Below are 25,971 nucleotides of genomic sequence, written 5' to 3'. Positions count from 1 at the left end.
TGTGTGCAGGGCTCACCTCTGGTCTCATGTCCTTCGTGATTTAGGAGACGGGGACTTGCTGATGCCACCTGTGGACCTTCCCTCGGGGCCCTGCTGGCCAACATGCAGGCTCCAGAGCTCCGGGAAGTCCCAGGCAGCCCGACGACTGTGCTCAGTGTGCGTCGTTCTTCCTGGTGCTTGTAGCTCTGCCTTCACGAGCGTCATCCTTGTTTTCTCTGCTTATTGCAGAGTGCAGTTAACGGTGATCTGCAGCCTGCCAAAGCCCCGGTGACGCCAGACCACCCAGGTCCACACAGACAAGACCGCGTGATGTCTGTGCTCGCGGCCTGCCAGAAGCAGCTGGAGTCTGAGCTGCTCTTGGTGAAGAGTGAAACGCACTTGAGAATGGACGACCGTGGCAAAGTGCCGGGAAGGATGAAGGTACCTGGGCACGCAGCACGTGGTGCTGAGCGGGCATAGACCAATGTTACATGGATGGCAGCTCTTTTGTGTTCTTGGAGTGGTCTGTTCACATCTGTTTTGAAGTTTCCTACATGGTTTTTTTTGGGTTTTTTTTGTTTTTTTTAGGTACTCTCTAGAAATGCACATTTCCCATGGGCTAGCCTATGAAAAATGAGCGGTTACTTCTCCCTTAGTGATAGCAGTAGGATTTAACTGGACTCTAAGGTCTGTCCCTAGGGTTTTCTGTGTGAGGACAGCTGCTCTGTGGCTCAAGGCCTTTATCACCAGTGTTTCTTTGAAAGCTCACATTTATTTTTTGGAACCTGCATATTTTGACTCTATGCTCCTGGCAAAGAAGAGCATAGTAATCTGGAACGCACCAGTTTGAGCACTCTCGTCACCAGGGCAGAAACAACACGAGAGCTGACTTCTCTTTCCTGGGCTGGGGGCTGCACATTGGCCCACCCAGTGTTACAGGGTCAAGGTGTTCTGAAAATCAAAAGTGGCTGGTTTAAAGGTTTTCCTAAGGGCGGTGGCAGAGTGTGATTAGACCCTGGCTCTCGAGCCTGCCAGTGTAGACGTTGCACAGTTCGGCAGGATGTTCCAGCTCTGCTTTTCTGGGAACTCTCCTGTGGCGTGCCAGGTACGCCACATCCCTGTGTAAAAGTCTGCAGGTTCTGAATCGTGCAGGTGTAGGCCCAGGGACTTCAGGCCAGGCCCACACACCCGTGCCTGCGGTTTTGATCGAAGATGCCTAAATCTGGTTTTATATGTTCATCAAATCCCCACAGGAAGTTTAATTCTGTTTGGAGAGGACTTCTTCTCTAACTCTGTGTAGCAAACATATCTCCACGCCCTTTTGATAAGAACATTTGTTTGAATTTTTGAGAGGTCAACCCCATGATTATGCTCTGGTTGCAAAATTCTTGGAAGTTACACATGGACAAGGAAATGCCAAATTCATTCCATAAATCACTATTTTATATTTTTCTTTTTTTGTTTTAGGTTTTTATTCAAGTAATCTCTACACCCAGTGTAGGACTTGAACTCATGATCTTGACATCAAGAGTCACATTCTCTTCTGGGGCAACTGGGTGGTTAAGCACCACCAGTTAGGCATCCAGCTTCAGCTCAGGTCATGATCTCGAGGTTCGAGGGTTCAGTCCCTGCGTCGGGCTCTGTGCTGTCAGCTCGGAGCCTGGAACCTGCTTCAAATTTTGTGCCTCCCTCTATGTCTCTGCCCCTACACCCTTGCGTGTGTGTGCACTCTCTCTCTCTTTCAAAAATAGATAAACATTAAAAAAAAAAAAAAAAAAGTCACATTTTCTTCCGACTGAGCCAGTCAGATGCCCCACAATTCTATATTTTTCAGTGTTTGCATGTAGAAGTTTCCAAACTTTATTTTCCTCAAAAAAGAAATGCTTATGTCCTCAGTAAATTACCACAGAAATAGGTTATGACAGTGTGTGTGTGTGTGTGGTAAAATACATATAATGTAAGAGTTACAGAGAACAGTCATTTTTTTAAGACTTTTTTTTTTTTTTTTTTTTTAAAGTAATCTCTCCACCCAGCATGGGGCTAGATCTCACAACCCTGAGTTCAGCAATCACACACTCCATTGACTCAACCAGCCAGGCACCCCACATCTTAACCATTTTTAAATGTACAGTTCAGTGATCCTGCATACACATTAGTGAGGTTGTGTAACTAACTATCCACTTTCATACCTGTTGTCATTTTATAAAACTGAAACTCTGTACCCATTAAACAGTAAGTCCCCATTATCCCCACTTCCCATCCCCTGGCAACCACTGACTCTGTCTCTGTGATTTTGTTTATTCTAAATATTTCATAGTGGATCGTATGGTCTTTGTCTTACTGTGCCTGGTTTATTTCAGTTAGCTTAGTGTCCTTGCAGTTCACCCCTATTGTAGCATGTGTCAGAATTTCTTTCTGTCTTAAGGCCGAATCATAGTCCATTTATATATATGCCACGTGTTGCTGATTCATTCACAGTCAGTGGGCACTTAGGTCGCTTCCACATTTTGGCCATTGTGAAAAATGCTGCTGTGAACATTGTGTATAAATCTCTCTTTGAGACCCTGCTCTTGGTTCTTCTGGATAAATATCCAAAGGGAAATTGCTGGATCATATGGTAGTTCCATTTTTAATTTTTTGAGGAATCTCCATACTGTTTTCCATGGTGGCTGCATCATTTTACCTTCCCACCAAGAGTGCAAGAGGGTTGCAAGTTCTCCACGTCCTTGCCACGTTTATTATGTTGTGTTGTGTTGTGTTGTGTTGTGTGTGTGTGTGTCTTTATAGTAGCCCACCTAATGGGTGTGAGGTTGTATCTCATCGTGTTGTTTTTCTTTTTAATTTTTAATTTTAATTCCAGTATAGTTAACATATAGTGTTCTGTTAGTTTCAAGTGTGTCATTATAGTTTTTATTTGCTTTCCTCGAATGATTAGTGATAGTGGACATCTTTTCATTTGCTTGTTGCCCATTTGTGTATCTTCTTTGAAGTAAAACCTATTCAAGTTCTTTGCTCATTTTATTTTTTTTTTTAGAGGAGCCCCCCCCCCTTTTTTTAAGCTTATGTATTTTTGAGAGAGTGTGAGCAAGGGAGGGACAGAGAGAGGGTGGGGGAGACAGAAGATCTAAAGCAGGCTCCTCACTGAGAGCACAGAGCCTGACGCAGGGCTCAAACTCAGTGAGCTGTGAGATCATGACCTGAGCCGCAGTTGGACACTTAACTGACTGAGCCACCCAGGCGCCCCTCTTTGCTCATTTTAAAGTCAGGTTGGTTTTTTTGTTGTTGTTGAGTTTTAGGAGTTCTCTGTGTATTCTGGATATTAATCCCTTATCAGGTGTAGGATTCACAAATATTTTCTCATATTCTGCGCACTGCCTGTTTACGCTGGGTGGTGTCTTTTGAGGCACAAATTTTTAAAATTTTCTGAAGTTTAGTTTGTCTTTTCTCTTGTTGCCCATGCCTTTTGTGTCATATCCAAGAAATCATTGCCAAATCCAATGTTGAGAACCTTTTGTCCTATGTTTTCTTCGGAAGCTTTATAGTTTCAGTTTTAGTCATTGATCTATTTTGGGTTAATTTTTGTATGTGATGTTAGTTAACAGCCCAACTTCACTCTTTTGCATGTATGTGGGCACCCAGTATTCCCAGCACCATTTGCTTGATAAGACTGTCTTTTCCCTAGTGAATGGTCTTGGCATCCTTGTAAAAAATCACCTGACCATGTATGTAAGGATATACATCTGGGCTCTCTATTCCATTGGTCTATATGTCTGTTTTTATGCCAGTACCACACCATTTTGAGTACTGTAGCTTGATTATGAGTTTTGAAATTAAGTAGTTATAAGCCCTTCAGCTTTGTTGTTTTTCAAGATTATTTTGACTCTTTGGGTCCTTTAAGATCCCACATGAATTTTAGGTTGGGTTTTTCTATTTCTGCAAAAAGTGAATTTTGATAGAGATTGTATTGAATGTGTAGATTGTTGGTTCGTATTGACATTTTAACAGTATTAGGTCTTTCAATCCATAAACATGAAACGTGTTCTCAGTTGTCTTCCTTAATATCTTTCAGCAATATATTGTAGTTTCATTGTACAAAACTTTCATCTCTTTAGTTCAGTGAATTCTTAATTAGTTTCTTCTTTTTTGTTGCTATTATAAATTGTTTTCTTAATTTCCTATCCGGATTGTTCATTGTTCATGTATAGAAATGTAACTGATTTTTGGATGTTGACTTTATATATCCTGTGACTGTGCTGAATTGATTTATTAATTCTAACAGGGCTTTTTTGTAGAATCTTTGTTTTCTATTTATGATCATATTATCTTGGAACATACAATATGACTCGTTCCTTTCCAATTTGGACACCTTTTATTTCTTTTTCTTGCCTAATTACTCTGGCTAGAACATCCAGTACTGTGTTGAAGAGAAGTGGTGAAAGCAGGCATTCTTGCCTTATTCCTGATTTTAGAGGAAAGTCTCTCAGTCCAATACCATTGGGTATGGTGTATGGTGTGTCTTTTTCACATATGGTTTTTTATTATGTTAAAGTAGTTTCTAGTATGTTGAATGTCTTTATCGTGAAATGCATTTTCTGTCAAATACATTTTGTCAAATGTATTTTCTGCGTCAGCTGAAATGATCATGTGATATTTTTCTCCTTCGTTTTGTTAACGTAGTGTATTACATAGATTGGTTTTCTTATGTTAAACTATACTTCCATTCCAGGAGTAAGTGCCACTTGGTTACACTGTATAATGTTTTTAATATGGTGTTGGATTCTATTTGCTAGTCTTTTAGGATTTTTGCATCAATGTTCATAAGGGAAATTGGTATGTAGTTTTGTTTTTGTAGTGTCTTTTTCTGTCTTTAGTATCAAGATAACGCTGGCCTTGTACAGTGAGTCAGGAGCAGTTCTCTTTGTTTCTGTCATATAAAGGACAATGTAGAGAATTAGTGTATAATATAATATCCTCCTTAAATATATTATATATAATATCCTCCTTAAATATGTGATAGAATCTACCAGGAAACCCATTTGGGTTCTTCATTTTTTTGGAAAAGTTTGAGAAGGATTGATATTCTGTCTTAAATGTTTGATAGAATTCACTAGTAAAATCATCAGGTGCAGGGCTTTGTTTTGTTGGGAGATTTTATTTACTTTTCATTTTCCTTTGTCTCTTAGAACCTTTCTTGGTTTAAGTTTATTTTGTCTGATGTTAATATAACCATCCTGTTCTCTTTTGGTTCCTGTTTGTACAAAATAACCTTTTCTGTCCTTTTACTTTCAACCTATTTGTGTCTTTGGGTGTAAAGTGAGCTTCTCATAGCCAGCATATGGTTGGATCATGTGTTTTTATCCATTCTGCTGTTCTTTTTGATTGGAGAGATTCATTTACATTTGAAGTAATTACTGATAAGGAGTCATATGCTTTTTTCATTTTGCTGTATGTTTTCTATATGCCTTACAGCTTTTTTTTTTGTCCCTGATTTCCTGCATTATTGTATTCTCTTGTGTTCAGTTGATATTTTATAGTGAAATGTTCAAATTCCTTTCTCATTTCTCTTTGTGTATATTCTATAGCTGTTTTCTTTGTGGTTATGTTAGCGATTACATTTAGCATCCAGCATTATAACACTCTGGCTTGAATTTATACCAGCTTAACTTTAATCACATATAAAAGCTCTTGTTCCTGGGGCACCTGGGTGGCTCAGTCGGTTAAGTGTCCTGACTTTGGCTCAGGTCATGATCTCACAGTCCGTGAGTTCGAGCCCCACATTGGGCTCTGTGCTGACAGCTCAGAGCCTGGAGCCTGCTTCAGATTCTGTGTCTCCCTCTCTCTCTGACCCTCCCCTGTTCATGCTCTCTCTCTCTCTCTCTCTCTCTCTGTCTCAAAAATAAGTAAATGTTAAAAAAAAATTTTAAAGCTCTGTTCCTTTATAGCTCTGTCCCTACCGCTTTTGGTTTTTGGTGTCACAAGTACATTTTTATACCTGTGTGCCTCAAAACAAACTAATGATTGGGTTTTTTTAATTTTTATTTATTTTTTAACATTTATTTATTTTTGAGGACAGAGTGCAAGTGGGGGAGGGGCAGAGAGAGAGGGAGACACAGAATCCGAAGCAGGCTCCAGGCTCTGAGCTGTTAGCATAGAGCCTGATGTGGGGCTTGAATCCAGGAACCATGAGATCATGACCTGAGCCGAAGTCAGACTCTCAACAGACTGAGGCACCCAGGCGCCAATTTTTATTTTTATTTTATTTTTTAATTTTTATACCCCTAAGTTTTAATTTTTAATTTGTATTTTAGAGAGAGAGAGCATGTGTGAGCTGGGGGAGAAGGTTAGAAGGAGAGGGAGAGAGAAAGAGAAGGGAAGGGAAAGAAAATCTCAAGCAGGCTCTGTGTGATGCGGGGCTCAATCCCACGACCCTGGTATCATGACCTGAGACAAAATCAAGAGTCGGACGCTCAACTGACTGAGCCACCCAGGCGCCTCCTAATGATTTTTTTTTAAATCCATTAATCTCTTAAGTTATATAGGAAAAATGTGGAATTACAAACTAAAGCTAACAATAACACTAACTTTTAAACTGATAATTTTTTTAAAAAATGTCTCTTATTATATATTTATTTAAAGTTTATATATTTTTTAGCAGGAGCGAGAGCATGCACGTGCATGAGCTGGGGAGGGGTAGAGAGAGAATTCCAAGCAGGATCTGTGCTGTCAGAGCTGAACCCAACATGGGGCTCAATCTCATGAACTGAACTGTGAGATCATGACCTGAAATCAAGAGTTGGACACTTAACCAACTGACCCACTCAGGCGCCCCATAAAAAAACATGTATTTTTTAAATCGTGATGAAAGCACAATGTGGAGTTGCAAAGCACTATTACAATAGAACAAACATTTTTAGAAATTCAAGTATAATTAACGTACAGTGTTCTATCAGTTTCGGGTGTACAAAATGGTAGACTAGCTTTTATTATATTATGCATGCACTTACCTTTACTGAGATCTGTATTTTGCCACATGACTTTGAGTTACTGTCTAGTGACCTTTTATTTCACTCTGTAGCACTCCCTGGAGCATTTCTTGCAGTGCAGGTGTAGTGGTCACAAACTCCTTTAGCTTTTATTTATTTGGGACTATGTTAATTTCTTCCCCACTCTTAAATGACAGTTTTGCTTTATATTGAGTTGACAGATTTTGAGTTGACAGATATTCTTCTAGCGCTTGAATATATTGATGCACTGTCCTCTGGTCTCCAAACTTTATGATGGGAAATCTGTTGGTGATGTTTTCGAGGGTACTTGTATGTGACAAGTCATTTCTCTCTGCTTTCAAGATTCTCTGTTAGTGCTCTGCTAGTATATTGTTGATTATAATATGTTTTGGTATGTGTCTCTTTGAGTTCATCATATTTGGGGTTTGTTGAGTCTCTTGGATGTTTATATTCATGTCTTTCATCAATTCTGGGACGTTTTCAGTCATTATGTCCTCAAATAGTCTCTCAGCCGCCACCGTTTCCTCTTCTGGGACTCCCACAATGCATATGTTGGTATGCTTGCTGGTGTCCCAGGGGTGTCAGTCTGTATTCACCTTTTTCAATCTTTTTTTCCTCAGTTGTCATCATTTCCATTTATTTTGAGAGTGTGCAAGGAGGAGAGGGGCAGAGAGAGAGAACCCCAAGCAGGCTCCTTGCTGACAGCAGAGAGCCTGATGCAGGACTCGAACTCACAAACAGTGAAATCATAACCTGAGCTGAAATCAAGAGTCAGATGCTTGAATGACTGCGCCCCCCCAGACGCCCCTTATTTGTTCTTGTTTTTTAATTGTCGTATGCTGTCTCTGTGCTGAGGATCTGCTTGAGATGTAAACTTCAGGTCTTCTCAGATCTTTTCTTAGCCTGCACCTTTGCCTGGGCACATGTAATTTCCTCTGATTTCTTCTGTGTATACAGTTGTCTTTGAATGTTCTAGTTTTTAATTTCTCCCCAGAAAGAAAAAAGAGAAAAATGCTGTGGTAGAAAAAAAGGTCACCAGCCCTTTAAATCTCCTGCAGGTCACTTCAGCCAGAGGGGGAGGGGCAGTGACAGTGGTCTCCCACCTGTTTGCACCTTCCAGATCAGAAGCAGCGGTGGGAGCACAGACCCCCCCCCCACCCCCATTTGTGGGATAGTCCTGTGCCCACCGTGGCTCCCACACGTTGTGTGTAAGCTGCTCCATGAGTAGGTGCACACCAGCCTGCCGAGGGGCCGGGGCTGGGAGACGGGTGGCTGCTGCCGTGCTGAGAGCTGCAGTTTCCCCTCCAAGCCTCCCCCTGGAAGTCGCAAGCCTCGGACAGACTCCAGAGTTACAGCAGACAAGGTGCTGCCGGTGCCGTTGGTGCCCAGGTGGGAGACAGGTTCCTGGGGCTTCCTGCTCGGCCACCTTCCCAGAGTCCTCTGCAGCATTCACTTTGCAGGCAGAGTTCTCAGCTTTGGTTCTGTTTTTCATGGAATTAAAAAAGCTTGAAATCTCAAGAGTTGGAAGGACCCGAGGGCTTCATCATGGAGGCTCATTCTTAATTGCTCAGACAGCTTCGAAATTGGCTGATAAATACTTGACTCTGTAATTCAATTATTTTACTTTATACATGTTCTTTTCCACATGCAGAATAAAGAAAAACTACTGGAAGATTGTCAGCTGCAGAAAGTTGGTCTCATAAGTCAGGTGAAAGAACTTCAAGAAAAGTTGAACCGTCTGGTGCATTCTGTGAACTTCCAGAACAGTGAGACAGAGGATTTCAAATTTCAGCAGCCATTGGCATCTTCACATGCTTTAGAAAATAATTTGAGTGACAGTTCCAGTAATGGTGAAGAAACTGACAAATTGCCTCTTGTTGATGCATTTCATATTGATAAAACCACCTGTGATCTAATTGACCTTAGTGGAAATCAGGATTCATTGGTAAGAAATGAAATGCAAAATGTTCCCATGGAAGATAGGGTTGATTTGCAGGATGGATCACTTTGTTTACAAGTGAGCCTGCACAGTGGCTCCCATGACCTAACCCATACCCAGGAGCCCGGTCCTGTGAAGAACGCACTCAGGGCAATGGACCTGTCTTCCTGGAGCTCACCTGAGGTTGTCAGGAAGGACTCGACCCTTGAGCCTGCACCCAGCCTGCCCTTGACGCCCTGCTCAGATGCCCTGAGCTTGGATGCCTCTGTGCAGGACAGGACAAGTGCCTCACTTCAGGCTGACGAGTTGGACCTGCTTCGGTACCTGGGCGGGTCAGCGGCAGGAAAGCCCTCCAGGTGGGCAGAGTCTCCATTGGTTGTAGACAGGGCTCCCTCCACTGACCACCGTGTGCAGCGGACGGCCGTGGTAAGTGTTCATCCCTGGGTGGTGCCCCGGTTCAGCGTCTGTGGGATGCCCAGGGCCCCAGCGTGTTCCCATGGGAATGTATTTGTAGGGCCCACAGTGTCATAGCTGCGGCCATTGTTGGTTCATCTCCTGACGGGGCCTGTGGGCCAGGTGTAGGTTCGCACCCGACAATCCCCTGGTCAGCTTTCCACAGCGCCAACCACAGTCCATTGTAATGTGAATAATTAGGACTTCGGTTATTCTTACAAACACGTGCCGTGCATCAGTCCTACTCAGACACTCCTGCCAGGCCTGCGCACACTCACCAGTGCAGACTCGAGAAGTACAGTCGTAAACCCATCTTCCTGTGTAGTTTTTGTTCAGGTTCTTCGGCTGGAATCTGTTTCTTGGATTTATTTTAATAGATTTTACATACAATACTAATTTATTTCAAAAACAATTATTTTTGAGATAAATCATATCTTCTTACGTAATAATTTTGAGATTTTGCATATCCTGGATTAGATACAATAAAAACCAACTAACAGAGGACTTTGTTATTTGAGATACACGTATATTACCATACACACTACCATAAAAATTACCTTTAATCTGAAATATTTGCTGTTGACTTCTTTAAAATAATCCTAGAGAACTGTGGCTGGGTTTGTTTAAATTCTTTAAAGCCCGTGATTTCATTATGTCCACAGGTGTGAAACATGTGTTGGGTTCTGTATGGGTAAATGATAAATTCAGACCTTAGAAAGTTTCCCTCTGACCAGTTTAGTTCTGTGATGTATTAAGTTACTATTTGACGACCGTTTAAAAACCTGCCTATTTGAACAGGAGAAAGATGTTGAAGATTTTATTGTAACATCTCTTGATGCTCAAGAAAAGCCCAGATCCTCTCCTGTTGGGTTCGAAGGAAAAAACAGCAGAAGTGATAATGGTGAGTCAGTCTTTTTAACTCTAAGGTTTTAGGGGACAGAACAGCATGGAGGCCCCCAGCTTGGCATTCGCCACGCTTGCCATGCACACTGGCTGTGCCCGTCTGCGTCTCTGTCCTCTGTGCTCAGTGGCACCTGAAGGCCTGATGTTGCGCTACTCTGGAAAGCTTGGTTGTGCACTTCGTGGAGTGCGGTCCCTGCCCTCAACACCCAGACATCCTCACTGGCGCCCTGCACGGGAGGGAGGCTGTGCCGTGTGGGCCCCGAGAGGAGACCCTCACGTTTCCGGCGGTTCCTGCATCTTCCTCTGGATGTTTGTAGCAGGGTCGTCGGCATGGGTGTCCTTGAGAGCGCGCACGGTGACGCCGTATTCTTCCTGGGGCATCAGGGCAGACGGTGCGCGGCGCCAGCATGGACCCTCGGCAGCGGTGTCTGCCAGATTTTATTCTGAGTTTTCCTTTTAGATCGCTCGGTGTCAGGGAGCGGGGATGTACTCGGAGACCATGTCTGTGGTCTCTTGTTTCTCAGACTCGGACACACCAGTGTTAGCCTCCAGTAATGATTGTTGCCTGCGTCATCATTAGGATAGTTGCCAGTCATGACCTTCTAACCTTGTAATTTTTTCTATAATTGTTGGCTTTTGATAAGTCCATCGCTTCAGGAGATGTTTCAGCATTTTTAAAAAAAAGTCATCACTGGCTTAATTCAGTGCCTTTTAAAACTAGACCATAGTGAAGCACAGTTCACGGACGCTTCAGCCTGTGCAGAATAGGGCCAGCAACGTTTTCATTTCAGTTTTGAGTTATTCCATGGAGTAAGTGCCCAGAGTGGTTCTGCACAGTGCCTTCCAGCCTCCCCACTCCGAACCACTGTTCCCTGGGGATGCCCACGTTCAGCTTCCAGAAATTTGTTCTGATACAGATTTCTAAGTCACATTTGCTAGTTACAGAACATGTTTAAACTTCTGGCTGCCAATTTGTCTTCTACTTTCCTTCCTTGTTTTTCTAAGGTGGCCCCGTTGTCCCGCTCTGTCCCCTCACCACAGAGCATGTGTGTTCTGAGCACCCCTGTCAGATTCCCGCAGACCTTCTGGGACCAAGGGTCCTCTCCCAGACAGCTGGTTTCCTTTCTCCTTGCTTCTTCCTATTCTCCATCACGGGTCCTGCCCATGCTGTGTGTAGGCATGGGCATGCACTGCCCACATGACCTTCACCTGCCCACCTGACCTTCATGTGCTGTCTCTGCTTGCCTGGTCAGATCCCATGTCCCTCCTTGGTGGTCCTAGTTTTGACAAAGTGTGTTCTCTAGAAGCATTTGCAGAAAAAGCATGTGTGAGATGGGTTTTCTGAGAATGTCTGCACCTCCTTGATGTTTGTTGATAGTTTGGGCTTGGTGCAGACTCATGGGTGACAAGTCATGTTCCTTCAGACTCCTGAGTGCCTGCCTGCCTGCCTGCCATCCAGACCCTGATGTCACCCAGCACCACGGTGGTCCCTTGCCGCCAAGCACCTGGGCGCAGCGCTGCCGGCTTACCGGGAACAAGTCCTTCTGCCCTGAGTGCGTCTTCCTTCTTCCTGGGATGTGGGTCACTTCCTTGTGGCTCTCATCTTGCCATACTTCCTGTTAATCACTGGACTCATTTTCTTATTTTCTCATTTTTTCTGTTTCCACTTCTTTGTACTTACGTTCTTACTTGTTAAAGAGCTTTGTGAGATTCTTACTTGTTAAAGAGCTTTGTGAGAATTGATCCCTTAATCTTCACATCAAATGCTCCCATTTCTGCTGTGTCTTAATTTCCAAGAGTTGTTCTTTCTCACCCTCTTTTCCTTTCTCTCCAAACTTCCTTTCCTTGTTTACGAATAATATTTTCTCTTTTACTTCTCTGAAGATATTCTGGGTTTTCTGAAGTTTTCTTGTGTTTGCTGCCTTTTTTGTATTTCCTCCAGCTCTTTGAGTCTGCTTCGCGTTGTTTTGTGTGTCTGAGTGTTCCTTGGCGTGTCTGAGGCCTTCGGCTTCTTAGCAGGGCAGTCGTCAGCAGCTCACTGGAAGCTCTGTGCTCAGAGGGGCCTTGCCGGGGACACTGAGCCCCTCATGCCAACCCGAGCTTGGTGCCAGTCGGAGAAGCAGTTGCAAGGACTGACCCTGCTTTTCTTAGGATGCCTCCCTCCGCTTTCCAGGTCTCCGTGGACTGGCGGTGGGCTGCAGGCTCAGGGACCTACCGCATGCTGTTGAGCGGTGTCCCATTCCTTTCTGAGGCCCCTCCCATCGGGAGCTCCTGGTGTCTCAGATGCTAGACTGTTGAGGGCTCTCCACTTTCGGCTGGCTGCTCTCGGGGCTGGTCTCCACCCACCCCATCAGGCATGTTCACCTTTTCCCGGGCAGACGCTTGCTGCTCGTCCCGCAGCCTGCACGGGGGCCTCGGGCTGGTGTCTTCCACGCCTGCACAGCCGCCTCCGGGTGTGCTGGGCGGTCCCTGCGGGCGCGTCAGCCACGGTGCTTGCCGTGTGAGCCCTGCGGGCTCCGTCCTGTCTTCGGGGAATAAGGAGACATACTTCTGCACCAGAGGAAACATGAGCCAAGGTAGCACGAAGGGTTTTATGTTGGAGTCACAGGTGTTAACATGGTAAATGTGAAAACTTTTTCTTCATCTGTGTGGTTGTGTAGTCTTAGGTGTTTATAAACATGTTTTTGCCGTCTTTGGTGGTTTGTTGATGTCGTCTTCAGGGCTGGGGCCTCATGTGGCACCATGAAGCAGGGGTCTGGCCGCATCTCTGGCACTTGCAGGGTGTCTCCCAGTACACTGCCAGAGAGTTGGAGTGTAGACCCTGACTTTGTGCCGTGTTTTTAGGTGATGGCTCGGGGTTTGAAGACATGCTGAGCCAAGGTTCGGGAAGACTCGATGCCCCCACAGCAAGTCCTGTGGTGCTGCTTCCCGCCTCTGGAAGGTTCCGACAGCCGTTGGAAGCCATGAAGGAGAAGGAAGTCCATCCGAAACAAGTGAAGGTAAGGGCTGGCAGGAGCAGGGTGCGCGGTGTCGATGGGCCTCCGTGTGCGGCCGCCGTGATTGCCCTGTGGGTGCCACGTCAGGGTGCGTGCGTCACACCACAGGGCCAGCTGCGTGGGGTCTCACTGTGCTCTAACGTGTTTCCATAGGGGGAGAGGCTGCTGGCGTGGGGAGCTTGGGATCAGGTATCCCAGGCGAGAGCCCAGCATGGCAGGTGGGGGGGTGGGGGGGGTGGGGCGGTAGGGGAGAGCTGTGGGAGCTTCAGGCGCTGGGGTCCCGAGAGCAGGACCAGCTCTTCCTGCACCTGCTGTGGCACAGCGCACAGGGGACTTTCAGGGGTGGCTGTTGTGGTGAATCACAAAAGGCAAAAAGTAAGGTTAATCTTCCTGAATTGAGCTCAGGTATCACAACGCATGACCCTCTGGGGAGAAGTGGTTGTAAGTTTTGTTTGGTTTTGGAGATTGACCTTTAGCCTTTCCTAAAACAACTGGGGCCTGTGCTCGTGACTGGGCCGCCCTCCACCAGGTGCCTGCCTGGGACCGAGCAGCGGAGCAGGGACCGCATGACCCACTCTGCTGACACAGGGCTGCGGGGCCACATTGGAGAGCCCAGCCCACTCTGCTGTGGGAGCTGCTGCTCGGGAGGGGTTGTCTCTGTGTCCTCAGGGCCTAGACCATTCTGCCTCCTGCTCTCCGCTCTTTTCTGTGTGTCCCTGAAGTTGACACCTGAGAAGAAAGGTTATCTGCGCTTGTGTAGCAGTGCGGGCAGTTTTGATGGGCAGCCTCAGCTCTGACTCAGCTGGCTTGAATGGCACACAACATTTATCACTGGATCATACTGGGAGTTGGCTCCTGGTGCGCTGGCTCCAAGTGTATACCTAGAGAGGCCACCAGTGTCCCCGCACTCGCTCATTCCTTTCCTGTGCCACCAACAGGAAGCCTGTGGCACTTCTAGGGTCAGGCAAAGCATGGGCCCAGTGCTTCCTTTGAGGCTGTTTTCCAGGAGTATCCCTCCCGTCCCCTGCCCCCACCCCCCGTCTTTCATTGGCAGACCTGGTCACACGGCCACCAAGACCAGCCATCCTCAGCCCCGTTGACGAGCCGGGCTCATACTGACCCACTGCTGACAGGGAGTCATTGTGTGAACCGCCTGCCGCAGCCCCGCTCGCCCACTGCTGCTGGTCCCCAGGTCACGGAGCTGGGCCCTTGGTGACCTCTCACAGCCAGACTCCACAGATCTAAAGCCCCTTGTGCCCTGGGATCAGAGCCTGGTTCTCACCAGAGGAGGGAGCAGAGAAGCCACACTCAGCTTGCTGCGGCTGAACTGGGAGCAGAATTTAAAAACACTTTTTCTAGTTTTAATTGATATGTGACACTGTGTAAGCTTCAGGTATACAGTGTGTTGGTTTAATACACACATGTTGTTTACACAGTGATCCCACGGTAAGATTGGTTAACGCCTCCATCACCCAGAACTTTTAATAAGTTTTCTTTTCTCTCACCAGTTTAGTGAATCATTTTTCGTCAAAACCACTGGCGCAGACTTGGCTGAATAAGCAAACCAATACAATGTCACTGTTGTGTTTTATTCACATGGTGAAAACATTCCTGTTACATTGCTATTACAATGCCATCAAAAGAAAATGATTTTGATGTTAAGTAAAATCTCCAAAATTGTGTTCATCTTGCTCCTTTAAGAATTGAAATTGGAGAGGCATCTAGGTGGCTCAATCAGTTAAGTGTCCGATTTGTGATTTTGGCTCAGGTCATGATCCCAGCCCCGTGTTGGGCGGGCTCCGTGCTGAGTGTTGAGCCTGCTTGGGATTTCTCTCTCTCTCTCTCTCTCTCTCTCTCTCTCTGTCTCTCTCCACCTCCCCTCCCCTGCTCATACTCTCTCTCTCTCAAAAATTTTTTTGATATGGGAGTATGTTTTTTGGCTGTTTTTTTTAATTTCCTTTTTTGCATTCCTTAATTTTCTACATGACATAGAATGTTAAAGATATGTTCTGTTAGTGTTTCCAATCCAGGCAGTCTCATGTTAGAGGAGTTTGTAATTTTTAAGGAATAAACGTGGTTCTGATGACAATTCTACGTACTTAGGCTTTGAGGTTTAACACTAGATGATTGAAAAAGGAAAACCAGAAAGGAGCCCAGTACTTGCCCCGGAGCCCTTTTGCGAAGCAACCGAGGTTGCCTGCAGGGGGCTGCGTGGATGCTGGGAAGTTAGCCTGCAGTTCTCTGTTCGCTTCAGTCGGAACCGGCGACTTCGGGTATTTTCTGGGAGGTTTCTCAGGTCACTCTGGTTTAAGTTGCCACCTGTGTTTCTGGAGCGTCAAGCCACACTGCTCACCGTGAGGGACGACTGCGCCAAGAGTCAGGTCGTCTGAGAGCTGGCCCCATGAGGCAGAGTGGTGCCCGCAGGGGCTGAGTCTCAGGACCGCGGTGTGGTCCCGGCTCTGGGGGCCCTGAAGCTGGGGATACTGGTGGGGGGGGGGGTCCCCGAGCAAGGGGTGTGGGTGGCCAGGCTTGGACTCCTCAGGAGCCCTGCTGGAAGCAGCTATGAATGGGGGCGAGTGATTGGCCTATGGCGCCCTGTGCATCAGTTGGAGCAGACAGGGGCACCCGAGTGACAGGCCGACGTGGGAGGTCACGAGAAGGGTGGGCTGGTCACAGCGATGCAGGTCCCTGAACAGAATGCCAGTCCTGAGGACAGGGTTCTGGAACCTCCTTGGACCCAGTGGTTATATCTGTGGTACCCAAGGTCCAAACCGATTGCAGACCTCCAGGCCCCAGCCAGCATTGGACCCGGGGGGTCCTGTGACATCACTGAAGGGATGTGGTGGCCTCACGGGAAGCTTTGCTCTCGGAAAGGTGCGGGCAGAGTACCTCCCTCGCCACTGGTGCTCTTTCTGCGTTTATCAGGAGAGTGTTGAAAAGGTGGCAAGTGACAGTCATCCGCAGCCACGTCAGCCCTCCCTGTCTGTGCAAGCAGAGGATGAGGGTGGATGGGTGGATGCAGGAGGTCGTAGACCTCCAGCCGCACCCACAGGGGCCGCCATCCGGGCCGCTAGACCTGGCGTCTAGCAAACGGAAGGTTTTTTAAAGTGAAAGTGTTTCTAGGGTTATTAAAGAGAATTGTCTTTAAGGTAAGCGTCACGTGGAGTTTGGGTGTTTTGTACTTTTGTGTTAGTATTTTACTTTTTTGGGTCCCATCATCAAAGTCCTAGCAAAACCTATTTCTGGGTAAATAGTTGTACTCTGTTACAGCTTCCCGTTGCTACTTTCATACTTCCCTGTTTGAGACATCTATTCCCATCTATTCTCCAGAGTTTAGGCCTAACATGCCCCTTGAGTGAATCTTTGCACGTGGAGTGAGGACCGTCATGGTTACTTTGGACGCTGTGTTGCCCCCAACCGGGGGGCAGCTCTGGGGAGGCCCCACCATGAGCCCCACCCAGGATTAGTGAAGGGATGGTAGGGGTGGCATCCACTGTGCAGACCCTGGTGGGGCGTCCTTGGAGTAGCTGAAGCAGAAATTGTCCTTCAAACCATTTTTCTAGCAGTCTCTGAAGGTTACGGGGGAGGAAAGTTTGAAAATCTCACAGAACAGCAGAATCTGCTCTTTGATACAAGCCATGGGGGTGCCATGTGGGTGGCTCTAGTGAGCATTCGTGAGTGGTGGGCAGGGTGCTGAATGCATGATTAGCTTCAAGCTTCTTTTCCCTCTTTCTGAAATGCACGTCCCGTTGCAGGCTTTGCTGCAGATGGTGTGTGATGAGAGCCACCACATACTGGCCTTGTCCGAGTACCGTGGGCCGCCTAGCGCCCTGAGCAAGGGCGAGCCAAGTGCCTCCCTCGAGCGATTCCCAAGGGAAGGCCCTGGCCTGTTGGAGGCAATCCCGGCCCTGAGGAGGCATCCGAGCCCCACACTCCTAAAGGGAGAGAAGGTATGGTGGCATTCTGCCTGAAAGAAAATAGGCTGTGGGCATGGAGCACTTTGAGTGAGTTGCTTGGCCAAATGAGTGGAATAAAGGGAAGAACAGGGTCGTCAGTGGACACAGGGGCCGTGCTCCTGGCTAGTCACCTTCTCAGTCATGTTTGCCAGCACATTCCAGCCCTGTAAGGGCAAGAGAGGCTGTGGGAGGATGTGTGGCGGGACTCAGTGGGAGGAGGACATGGGGCCGGGCCTGAGCCCACAGGGTCTCAGTGCCCACTTTGCAACCAAGGACCCGGGGTGGCACAGAGCGAGAGCCAGGTGCTGAACCCTGGCCAAGGCCACAGGGGGCGGAGGGAGCGGTGGGCAAGAGGGCAGTGCCGGGCCCAGGCCTACAGTGGGGGCGGGAGCAGCCAGTGAGCGGGCACCTGCCCCAGGGCCTGGCAGAGCAGCGGTGGGGAAGAAGGTTTGCCTGCCAACGTTTTCTCAGTCTTACCTGCTGTCTCCTTCAGCACCTTCTTCGTTCACGGTGGCGGGCTTGGCTTTTCGTGCCCTGGGCTGGTCGTGGTCTTCTGTTGGGTGGTCTGCTTCAGCCTGCAGGGTGCATTTATGGAAACACCGAACTGTTCACTCCAATATTTTAGGAGTTTCCTGACATGTGCCTCGACTGGAGAGGAGAGTTTCTACAGATCGTTCAGGAGGCGTTTGGAAAAGAACGGGAGATGCTGAGGGCCGAGTTGCAGCCCCGGCCCTGCGGCTCTGACCCCGGGGACCACAGCTCCCTGTTACAGAGGCTAGAGAAGGTGGTCCAGGAGCAGGTGAGCACGTGCCTCGATTTAGTGCCCAGAGCCACTGATGGTGAATTTTGGTCCCTGTGTTTCCCCTGACCTTGGAGTGTGGTAGTGACTGAGGAGGAAGTCCTGTCTGTGTGCAAATAGAATCTATTCTGGAAATATCCTGCCTTTCCTTGAAAACAGAGTGGTGCTAAGTGGTCTGGCCCAGGCTGTGTGCATGGGAGCCCGGCACTGTGAGGGCCCTGGGGGGCCTGCTTCCCCAAGGTCCCTTGTAGGAGAGGGCACTAGAATCCAGATGCAGGGTCTGTGGCAGGTCAGAGCAGCCTCTGGCACAGACCAGGGTGCAAGTGAGGCCTGAAGGTCCCCAGGGGCCTCTGTGCCTGTGTTCTAGGCCACCTTTGTCCTGTGAATTTGTTCTTGCTCGGTCCCCAAGCTTGTGCCCATGAAGCTGGAAGCAAGAATTTGTGGACAGTGGGCTGTTTGTGCCTGGAGATGCTGGCCTGGCCCAGCCTCCCCTGCCCTTGGGACGTGCTCCCTGCTCCCCCGTCCAGGGGGTGCTCCTCCACGTGGCCATGTCTGTGACCCTGCTCTCCCTCCTTTGCCACCCCGGCTCCGGGGATACCTGCAGGAAAAGTCCTTGGAGCACCTTCGCTTGTCCGACCGGAGCAGCCTGCTGTCCGAGATCCAGGCTCTGCGCGCCCAGCTGCGGATGACTCACCTGCAGAACCAGGAGAAGCTGCAGCAGCTGTGTGCGGCGCTGACCAGCGCGGAGGCCCGCGGGAGCCGGCAGGAGCACCAGCTGCGCAGGCAGGGTGAGCACTGCCCCTCCCGCTGCCCAGCACTGGGGCTGGTCTGTCCGGGTCCCTGGGCTTGGGGACCATCGGCCTCGGAATTTCTTAGTTCACAGAACTCCTGGAAAAGCGACTCTGTGGTGCCACCCAGGCAGTGGGTCTGTATTGACCAATACCAGGGTCTGTATTGGTGTGAGCGCTGGGCACCAGCAGGACCGTGTCTGGGAGTCCCTGGGGCTTGCACTAGGTCTAAGCAGCCTGTTTTACGCGTTTATGTTAATTTAGGTTCCTTGGGACTTTCTTATAGATATTCACATCATCTCTGAATAAAAAGCATTTTGTTTTCTCCTTCCCATCTGCCACCTCCTCCTACTGATTGCTTCGGTTAGGCCGTCGCGTGCCGCCGTGGCAGGCGTCCGGCCATAGGAGAGGTGTTCCGCCTCACACCCTCACACAGGCTGCCAGCAGTGGTCTCCGCACATGCTCTCCAGCCACCTGCACAGCCCCTTCTCTTCCTAGTGCTGGGTGCCGAATGATGGGCCAGGCCTTGCAATGCTTTGTGTTTGGGCCGTGTTGCATTACCTCGTGAGCATTTCTGGGCCGGACTTACTGGTATTTTGCATCTAAGTGCATGAGGGCTACTGGTGTGTAGCTTCCAGTCTTTGAGTTCTGGTGTGGGAGTAGTGCCAGCCTCATGGAGGATTGACCGTCTCTTCCCCTTCCTTTTTCCCCGGGAGACTGTAGAGAACCAGGGTTATTTCTTTGCTAAGTCTTGGGAGAGTTCTCTGGGGAAGCTGCTAGGGTCGAGGCAGTCTCTGTTGGGAAGCACGAAGTGTTGGAGTGATGGGTGAGGTGGCGATTTAGGACGACTGTGGAGACGGTCACACCTGGTCTTCGTGCACGTCCATCTCGGCTCAATCCTCACTCCTGCCTCCAGGAGACCCTGGACCTGAACAGCTGGCCCTGGGGAGCCGCGTCCCATCCTCTGGTCTGCACGGCCACTCTGCCTGCACGACCTTGGGTGCCCCGAGGCCTGGAGGGAGTGAGCCTCCAGTGTCCTGGCTATCGGCCTGGAAAACTCATTTTCCCTGAGAGTGAATACATCTCCCTCTCCGTACTGGTTTATCTTCAGTTTGTGAAATCATTTGTACAGCTCACCCGGGATTCACGAGTAATGGTATCTTATGTCCCCTAACGTCTTTCTCAGTTGAGTTATTGGCATACAAGGTTGAGCAGGAAAAACGTATAGCAAGTGACGTACAGAAAACGCTGAATGAAGAGCAAGAGAAAGCCAGCAGCGTTCGGAAGCTCCTGGTGGTAGAGCAGACCGTCGTCAGAGACTTAAGATCTGAGCTCCGCGAGTGTAAACAGGACAACGAGAGGCTGCTGGCATCCCTCAGCGAGGCACAGAAGGAGGTCCTCCAGCTGAGGTGGGCGCCCTAACCCTCCTCCCACACAGCACCTCCTGGCTCCCCGGTTCCGTCCGCACTTTTGTCGAGGAACGCAGCGTGTGCGCGTGTTGTGATAGGTGCCCCGGGTCTGTCTATGGCTCGGGCGCTGCAGCCTGGTGTGTCACTGCCTCTCCTGCACAGGTCTGTGCTGGACAGCAAGGAGAGCAACCTGAAGGCCGCGCTGCAGGAGCTGGAGAGCGAGCGCGGGAAGGAGCGCGCCCTGCAGAGCCGGCTGGAGGAGGAGCAGCTGCAGCACCTGCAGAGGGAGGGCCAGAGCTCCAAGACCCTGGAGGTGCCTGGGCGCGGGGCTGGCGGGGGGCGGTGGGGCTGGCAGGTGGGGGGGTGGGTGGGGGGCGGTGGGGCTGGCAGGTGGGAGCGCAGCTCCTCACAGGGCCCAGCTCCCCGTCTCCCTGTGGTCACGTGCCTGGTGGCAGGGTGTAACAGCAGTGAAGCAGGCCTGCGTCTGCGGTACAGCAGCGTCTTCGTGGTGACAGACGGGTGCTCACGACCCCCACTGTCTGGCCGCACGGGGCACAGCCTCGGAAGTGCGTGTCAGACTGCATAAATGGCAGTGACCCGGCCTCTCTGTGCAGTGGAGGTTGTGTGTGTGAATTGGCATGCTGTTTGGCATCTCTGATGGCCACGGGTCTGGCAGGCACTCTGTGTTCCTCAGTCCCAGGGCTGGGCAAAAGCGTCTTTCACCCACCCGGGGACTATGGCCTGGCGAAAACATCGTGTGTCTGAGTGTCCAGGGTGTTGTGGTTCTAGGGAAGGTGTGCATTTACTGAGCACTGCTTCAGGAAAGTACTTCATCCCTGAATAAAAATGGCAAAGTAACAGAAGAATTGTTAGATGGTTTTCTTGTACCTGTAGGATAAAAAAGTGTAATTGCTAGGTTGAAGAATATGAACAGAAATTGGGGCAGGAAGGTAGTTTTGACACTTCTCTTGATTTGCTTTTTCCCATCTCTTCCCTGATACAGGAGCTAAGACTCTCTTTGGAGAAGCAGCACGCTCAGAGTAATAGACTGTGCGTTGCACTGAAGCACGAGCAGACGGCAAAGGACAACCTTCAGAAGGAGCTGCGGATCGAGGCCTCGCGCTGTGAGGCGCTGCTGGCGCAGGAGCGGAGCCAGCTGTCCGAGCTGCGGCGCAGCCTGGAGGCCGAGAAGGACCGGTCGCTGGAGCTGGCCACGGCCCTGCGCCACGAGCGCCTCCTGACGGAGCAGCTGAGCAGCCGAGCACAGGAGGCCCCGGTGCATCGCGCTCTGCTGAGGAAGCTGAAGGAAGAGAAGTCCCGCGCGGCGGAGCTGCAGGCGAGGCTGGAGCAGGTGCAGCGGCAGCTGGTGGCCGATGTGCAGAAGCAGCGTGCGGAGATCGAGAGGGAGAAGGAGGTAAGGGGCACGCAGACCTCCGCTGTGGAGCCCGCCCAGGCTCGGGAGCCGACAGAGGGGGAGAGTTCCTCACAGCAGCAGGCAGGATTAAAGCGCTCACAGGCGAGGCTGGCTGCACGGGAAGGACACAAGGACGCAAGGAGGAGAGCAGAGACGAGGCCCGGCCGGGCCGACATGGAGAAGAGGCAGGCTCGAGACAAGGAGAGACTGGTGAGAGCGCCACCGACCGGGTCAGCACCCAGCAGCCAGCCAGGGGGCCGAGAGCGCCACATGGGGGCCTGACCCTGGGCCACTCCTTCGTCCCACTGGTCCGTGCGTCTGTCCCCTGCTGCCCCCTGGTTATTGCAGCTTTGTAGGTTTCCGTGTCGAGAAGCGTGAGTCTCCAACCTCGCTCGTTGTCAGGGCTTGGGTGTTCGGGGACCGTAGGGTTCTGGGGCCCAGCCTTGACTCTGCAGGTCACTTTGGGGGGTGAGGCCACCTCAGCGATGTTACCTCCACGGGTTGTGAGGTTGGAAGTCTGTCCGCGCGTTCAGGTCTTTGATTTCTTTCAGCCGCGTTTTGCTGTTTTCAGATGACGAGCGTTAACGCTGTGGTTCTGTTGTTCTGAGTGTTTTATTAGGGGTTGCCGTTGTCGTAAGTGGAACTGGTTTCTTCTTTCCGTGAGCAGAGGTTCCCTGCTGGCCTAGAGCAATGCCGTCGGGCCTTCTGTCGATCTTGCATCTTGTGCCCTTGCGCTTGTTTGTTGTTCCCAGTCATTTGATGCGTTCTTTGGGCTTTTCCGCATCTGAGATCATGTCACCTGCACGGAGATGTAGGTTTACTTCTTTCTTTCTGGTCCGGGTGCCTTTCGTCCCTCCTGCAGTGCTGAGTGGAGGTGCTGCAGCCCGTTACCCGTCCTCCACCCCCAGCTGTGACAGCTGCCCTTCATCAGAGGAGATTCTCAGGGTACCTGTTTTATTCAGACTTTTTGTGTCTTGTTTTCAGTCTCGAGAGTGAGCTGGATTTGTGGTTTTGGTGTCTTGGAATCTGTGGTTTTTGCCCTTTATTCTCTTAATGTCGCGTTTCTCGTTCGGTTTCACCAGTGGAGCCAGCCTTGCGCTCATGGGATGAATCCCACTTAACTTTGGTGTAGGATTCTTTTTTATATAGTGCTGGATTCGGTTTGCTAGTATTTTGTTAAGGATTCTGCATTTATGTTCATGAGAGATGTTGGTCTGTACTTTTACAGTTGTGGTGTCTTTTTTTTTTTTTTTTATGTTTATTTTTGAGAGAGAGACAGAGCATGAGCACGGGAGGAGTAGAGAGAGAGGGAGACACAGAATCTGAAGCAGGCTCCAGGCTCTGAGCTGTCAGCACAGAGCCTGACATGGGACTCGAACTCATGAACCATGAGATAGATCATGACCTGAGCCAAAGGTGGACGCTTAACCAACTGAGCCACCCAGGCACCCCATAAAGTTGTGGTGTCTTTGATTTTCATATTGGGATGATTTTTGCCTCACAGGTTGAGAAGTGTTCCTTTTATTTTTTGGATGAAATGTTACTTTTAGATATATTTTATGTCAACCAGAGCCTTTATTTCTGAGAAAATTATACCCTGTGTCTTCATGTGGATTGATATATGTTTTGCCCTCTTTAAAAATCTTTTTTAGTGCTCACTTTGGCAGCACATATACTAAAAATATTTTTTAAAAACACAAGGAAAATCAGTGGTCTGGTCTTTTCAGTGGTTAGCCTGCCGTGAAATGTTTGAGAAATGACTATGTGTTTCTAAAATCAAAAGTCTAGATTTCTAAGTGTTACAAAGATAAATCAGACCCCCAAATGGTATAAAATTAGTTTTGGAAGTTCACGTGGGGAGTGTGATCAGTATGTTTTAACAGCTTCACTGAGACACGTGGAGTTCACCAACCTGAATTGTGTCCTTTGCAGTTTTAGTACAAACTCAGAGCTGTGGACTCGTCACCACAGTCACTACACCACAGCTGTAGATTGTGTTCACCACCCCGTGTTGAGCCTCATGTTGTTAGCGCTCACCCTCACTTCCTCCTCCAGCCCTGGCCACCGCGAGTCTACGGTCTGTTTGCAGATTGGCCTGTGCTGGACCTTCCTATGAAGGAACCACCACCACCCCCCCCCCCCCCCGCCCGCGTGGCCTTTCCTTGTCTGACTCCTTTCCTGATGTTTTTGGGGCTCGTCTGCGCTGCGGTGTGTGTCAGCGGCAATATGTTTTGCACGTGGCCTTCGCAGTGGCATAAGCAGCCCTTGCTGTAGTGGCTGCATTTACCGCCCAGAGTCTTGGAAACGCAGGAGTAGTTTGGAGGTGTGACAGAATGGGCGCCGTGCGGCCGGGAAGCACCCCATGTTGTTTTGTGAAGGAAGCAAGTAGAGTCAAGCCCCAGGTGGGCCTTCGTCACACAGGATCCCCAAACGTGTTCCAGATTGTGTGTGTGTGTGTGTGTGTGTGTGTGTGTGTGTGTGTGTGTGTGTGTTTGTGTGTGTTTACTCTTTCTCCATGGGAACAGTGGCCTGTAGCCTTCGTGTGCCTCTTATGGACTTCCCCAAACCGTCTCTAAAGTTTTCAGCCAAACCCTATTGTTGAATTTTGATTTTTTTTTTTTTTAAATGAGTGGTAACGTGATTGCTTAAAAAATGCAAAGAAAATGTTTCCTAAGTTAAATAAGTAATTGTTCTTCATGATGCATCTTGGAAAGAATTTGAAGTGATTGATGTAGCCCCTTTGGTGTTATTTTCACTGTTGATGGTTAAAATTTTTTTAAAAAGTACGTTTAATTTTTTATTTTATTTATTTTATTTTTTATTTTACTTATAAAAATAAACCTGTAGGTTTCTTGGTATGTTGCTTTCCTAACTTGGAAAATAGAAAAGTAATGATCCCTGTGTCCTCACGAGGCTGGAGCATTAATCGAGCGATGCCAGGAAGAGCCTGTGGTCCGCGATGCACGTGGGGGCGTGTCGTGGGAGACCCCGGGCCGGGTTCTGGGCACCCGAGGTTCCCTCCCAATTCCGCGGGTATCTGTCTGCTTGTCTCCAGACACGGTGCCGCCTCCCGCCTCTCCTGGGGCCTCCTCACCCACGGAAGCTCCACCGGGCCGCCCCTGTCACGTTTATGGCTGCCCAGAGGGGTTTCCACCAGGTGACTCCCTCTGTCTCCCTGGAGGGGGCCCAGGTCCCCGTGTGGGGCAGGAAGCTGGGGACTGTTCGCTCTCTCCCAGGCACCCGGCACACTCCGTGCTGAAGGGCATTTTGTAAGTGAGGCGGTTTGCACTTAGTGCAGGTGCTTGACCCTGCCCGTGGCCGTGTGTTGGCGTGTGTGCGCGCGCACGTCAAGGTCGGGTGCCAGAACTGGGGCCCGTGAAGACTCCTCCTTGTTTCGGCATGTGGCGTCCCCTCCTCACACTGGTGAGAGCCTGACTGTTCTCAGAAATGCAGGTCGAGCCTTCACCACCGAGACCCCGTCCGTCTGAGGCAGGGGGGCTGCCCTGACTCCATGCCCTGTGTGGGGGGGGGGGGGTGCCGGCCAGGGGCCGCCCCCTGCTGAGGGCTGGGCTTCTGCCTTCCGCTTCTGGAACGTGCGCACGAAGGGCCCGTCTGTTGTTTTGCCGTTGACAATAGCGAGAATTGGAACTGCGGCGCCAGCGTGACGAGCACAAGATCCGGCAGCTCCAGCGGACGGTTCAGGACCTGGAGGCGAAGGAGGAGGCCCGCCAGCGCCAGTGCCCGGAGTCGGCGCGGCTGCAGGAGCAGCGGCTCAGCCTGGAGAAGGTCCGGCAGCAGCTGCTCTGGGCCGCCGGGCTCCTGACCAGCTTCGTCAGCCAGACGGTGGACAGGTGAGCGCGTGGGCTCTGGCCACGCCCCCGCGAGCCCCGCCTCTTCCGTGAGGAGCGTGCACAAGGCTGGCGCCGGTGTTTGGTGTCAGGTCCCCATTTTTTTTTTTTTTTTTTTTTTTTTTTTTTTTAACGTTTATTTATTTTTGAGACAGAGAGAGACAGAGCATGAACGGGGGAGGGTCAGAGAGAGAGGGAGACACAGAATCGGAAACAGGCTCCAGGCTCTGAGCTGTCAGCCCAGGGCCCGACGCGGGGCTCGAACTCACGGACCGCGAGATCGTGACCTGAGCCGAAGTCGGCCGCTTAACCGACTGAGCCACCCAGGCGCCCCCAGGTCCCCATTTTTAAGCCACAGACGCTTGTTTCTCTCGCCACGTGTTGACACATTTGTGGGCAGCACTCTCCTGAAAGGTGTTGGCAGCATGTGTTTGTCTGTTTTGATATGAGAGAAAAATCCACGTTCCCTTTAGATCTGTTCTC

The 25,971-nt window shown here is 49.6% G+C and overlaps 1 protein-coding gene across 18 annotated transcripts in view; it reads left to right on the top strand.

Annotated features, from left to right (window-relative positions):
- PCNT (pericentrin) overlaps positions 1-25,971 on the top strand; it is a 133,864-nt gene that overhangs the window by 91,839 nt on the left and 16,054 nt on the right. For 10 of the 18 annotated variants that reach the window (XM_045501050.1, XM_045501048.1, XM_045501051.1 and 7 more), the window contains 11 exons: positions 229-420; positions 8,635-9,348; positions 10,174-10,276; positions 13,123-13,277; positions 17,030-17,224; positions 17,856-18,029; positions 18,634-18,817; positions 20,004-20,226; positions 20,389-20,539; positions 21,230-21,850; positions 25,277-25,491. In XM_045501050.1, the coding sequence (XP_045357006.1) occupies positions 229-420; positions 8,635-9,348; positions 10,174-10,276; positions 13,123-13,277; positions 17,030-17,224; positions 17,856-18,029; positions 18,634-18,817; positions 20,004-20,226; positions 20,389-20,539; positions 21,230-21,850; positions 25,277-25,491 (2,927 nt within the window). The remainder of the gene's footprint in view (positions 1-228; positions 421-8,634; positions 9,349-10,173; positions 10,277-13,122; positions 13,278-17,029; positions 17,225-17,855; positions 18,030-18,633; positions 18,818-20,003; positions 20,227-20,388; positions 20,540-21,229; positions 21,851-25,276; positions 25,492-25,971) is intronic. The other 8 variants (XM_045501058.1, XM_045501059.1, XM_045501053.1 and 5 more) reach the window with 1 other exon arrangement.

Source organism: Leopardus geoffroyi, chromosome C2, assembly GCF_018350155.1.
Source record: "Leopardus geoffroyi isolate Oge1 chromosome C2, O.geoffroyi_Oge1_pat1.0, whole genome shotgun sequence".
Taxonomy (NCBI): domain Eukaryota; kingdom Metazoa; phylum Chordata; class Mammalia; order Carnivora; family Felidae; genus Leopardus; species Leopardus geoffroyi.
The sequence above is the reverse complement of the archived record's forward strand: the minus strand, read 5'-3'. Positions and strand labels throughout refer to the sequence as shown.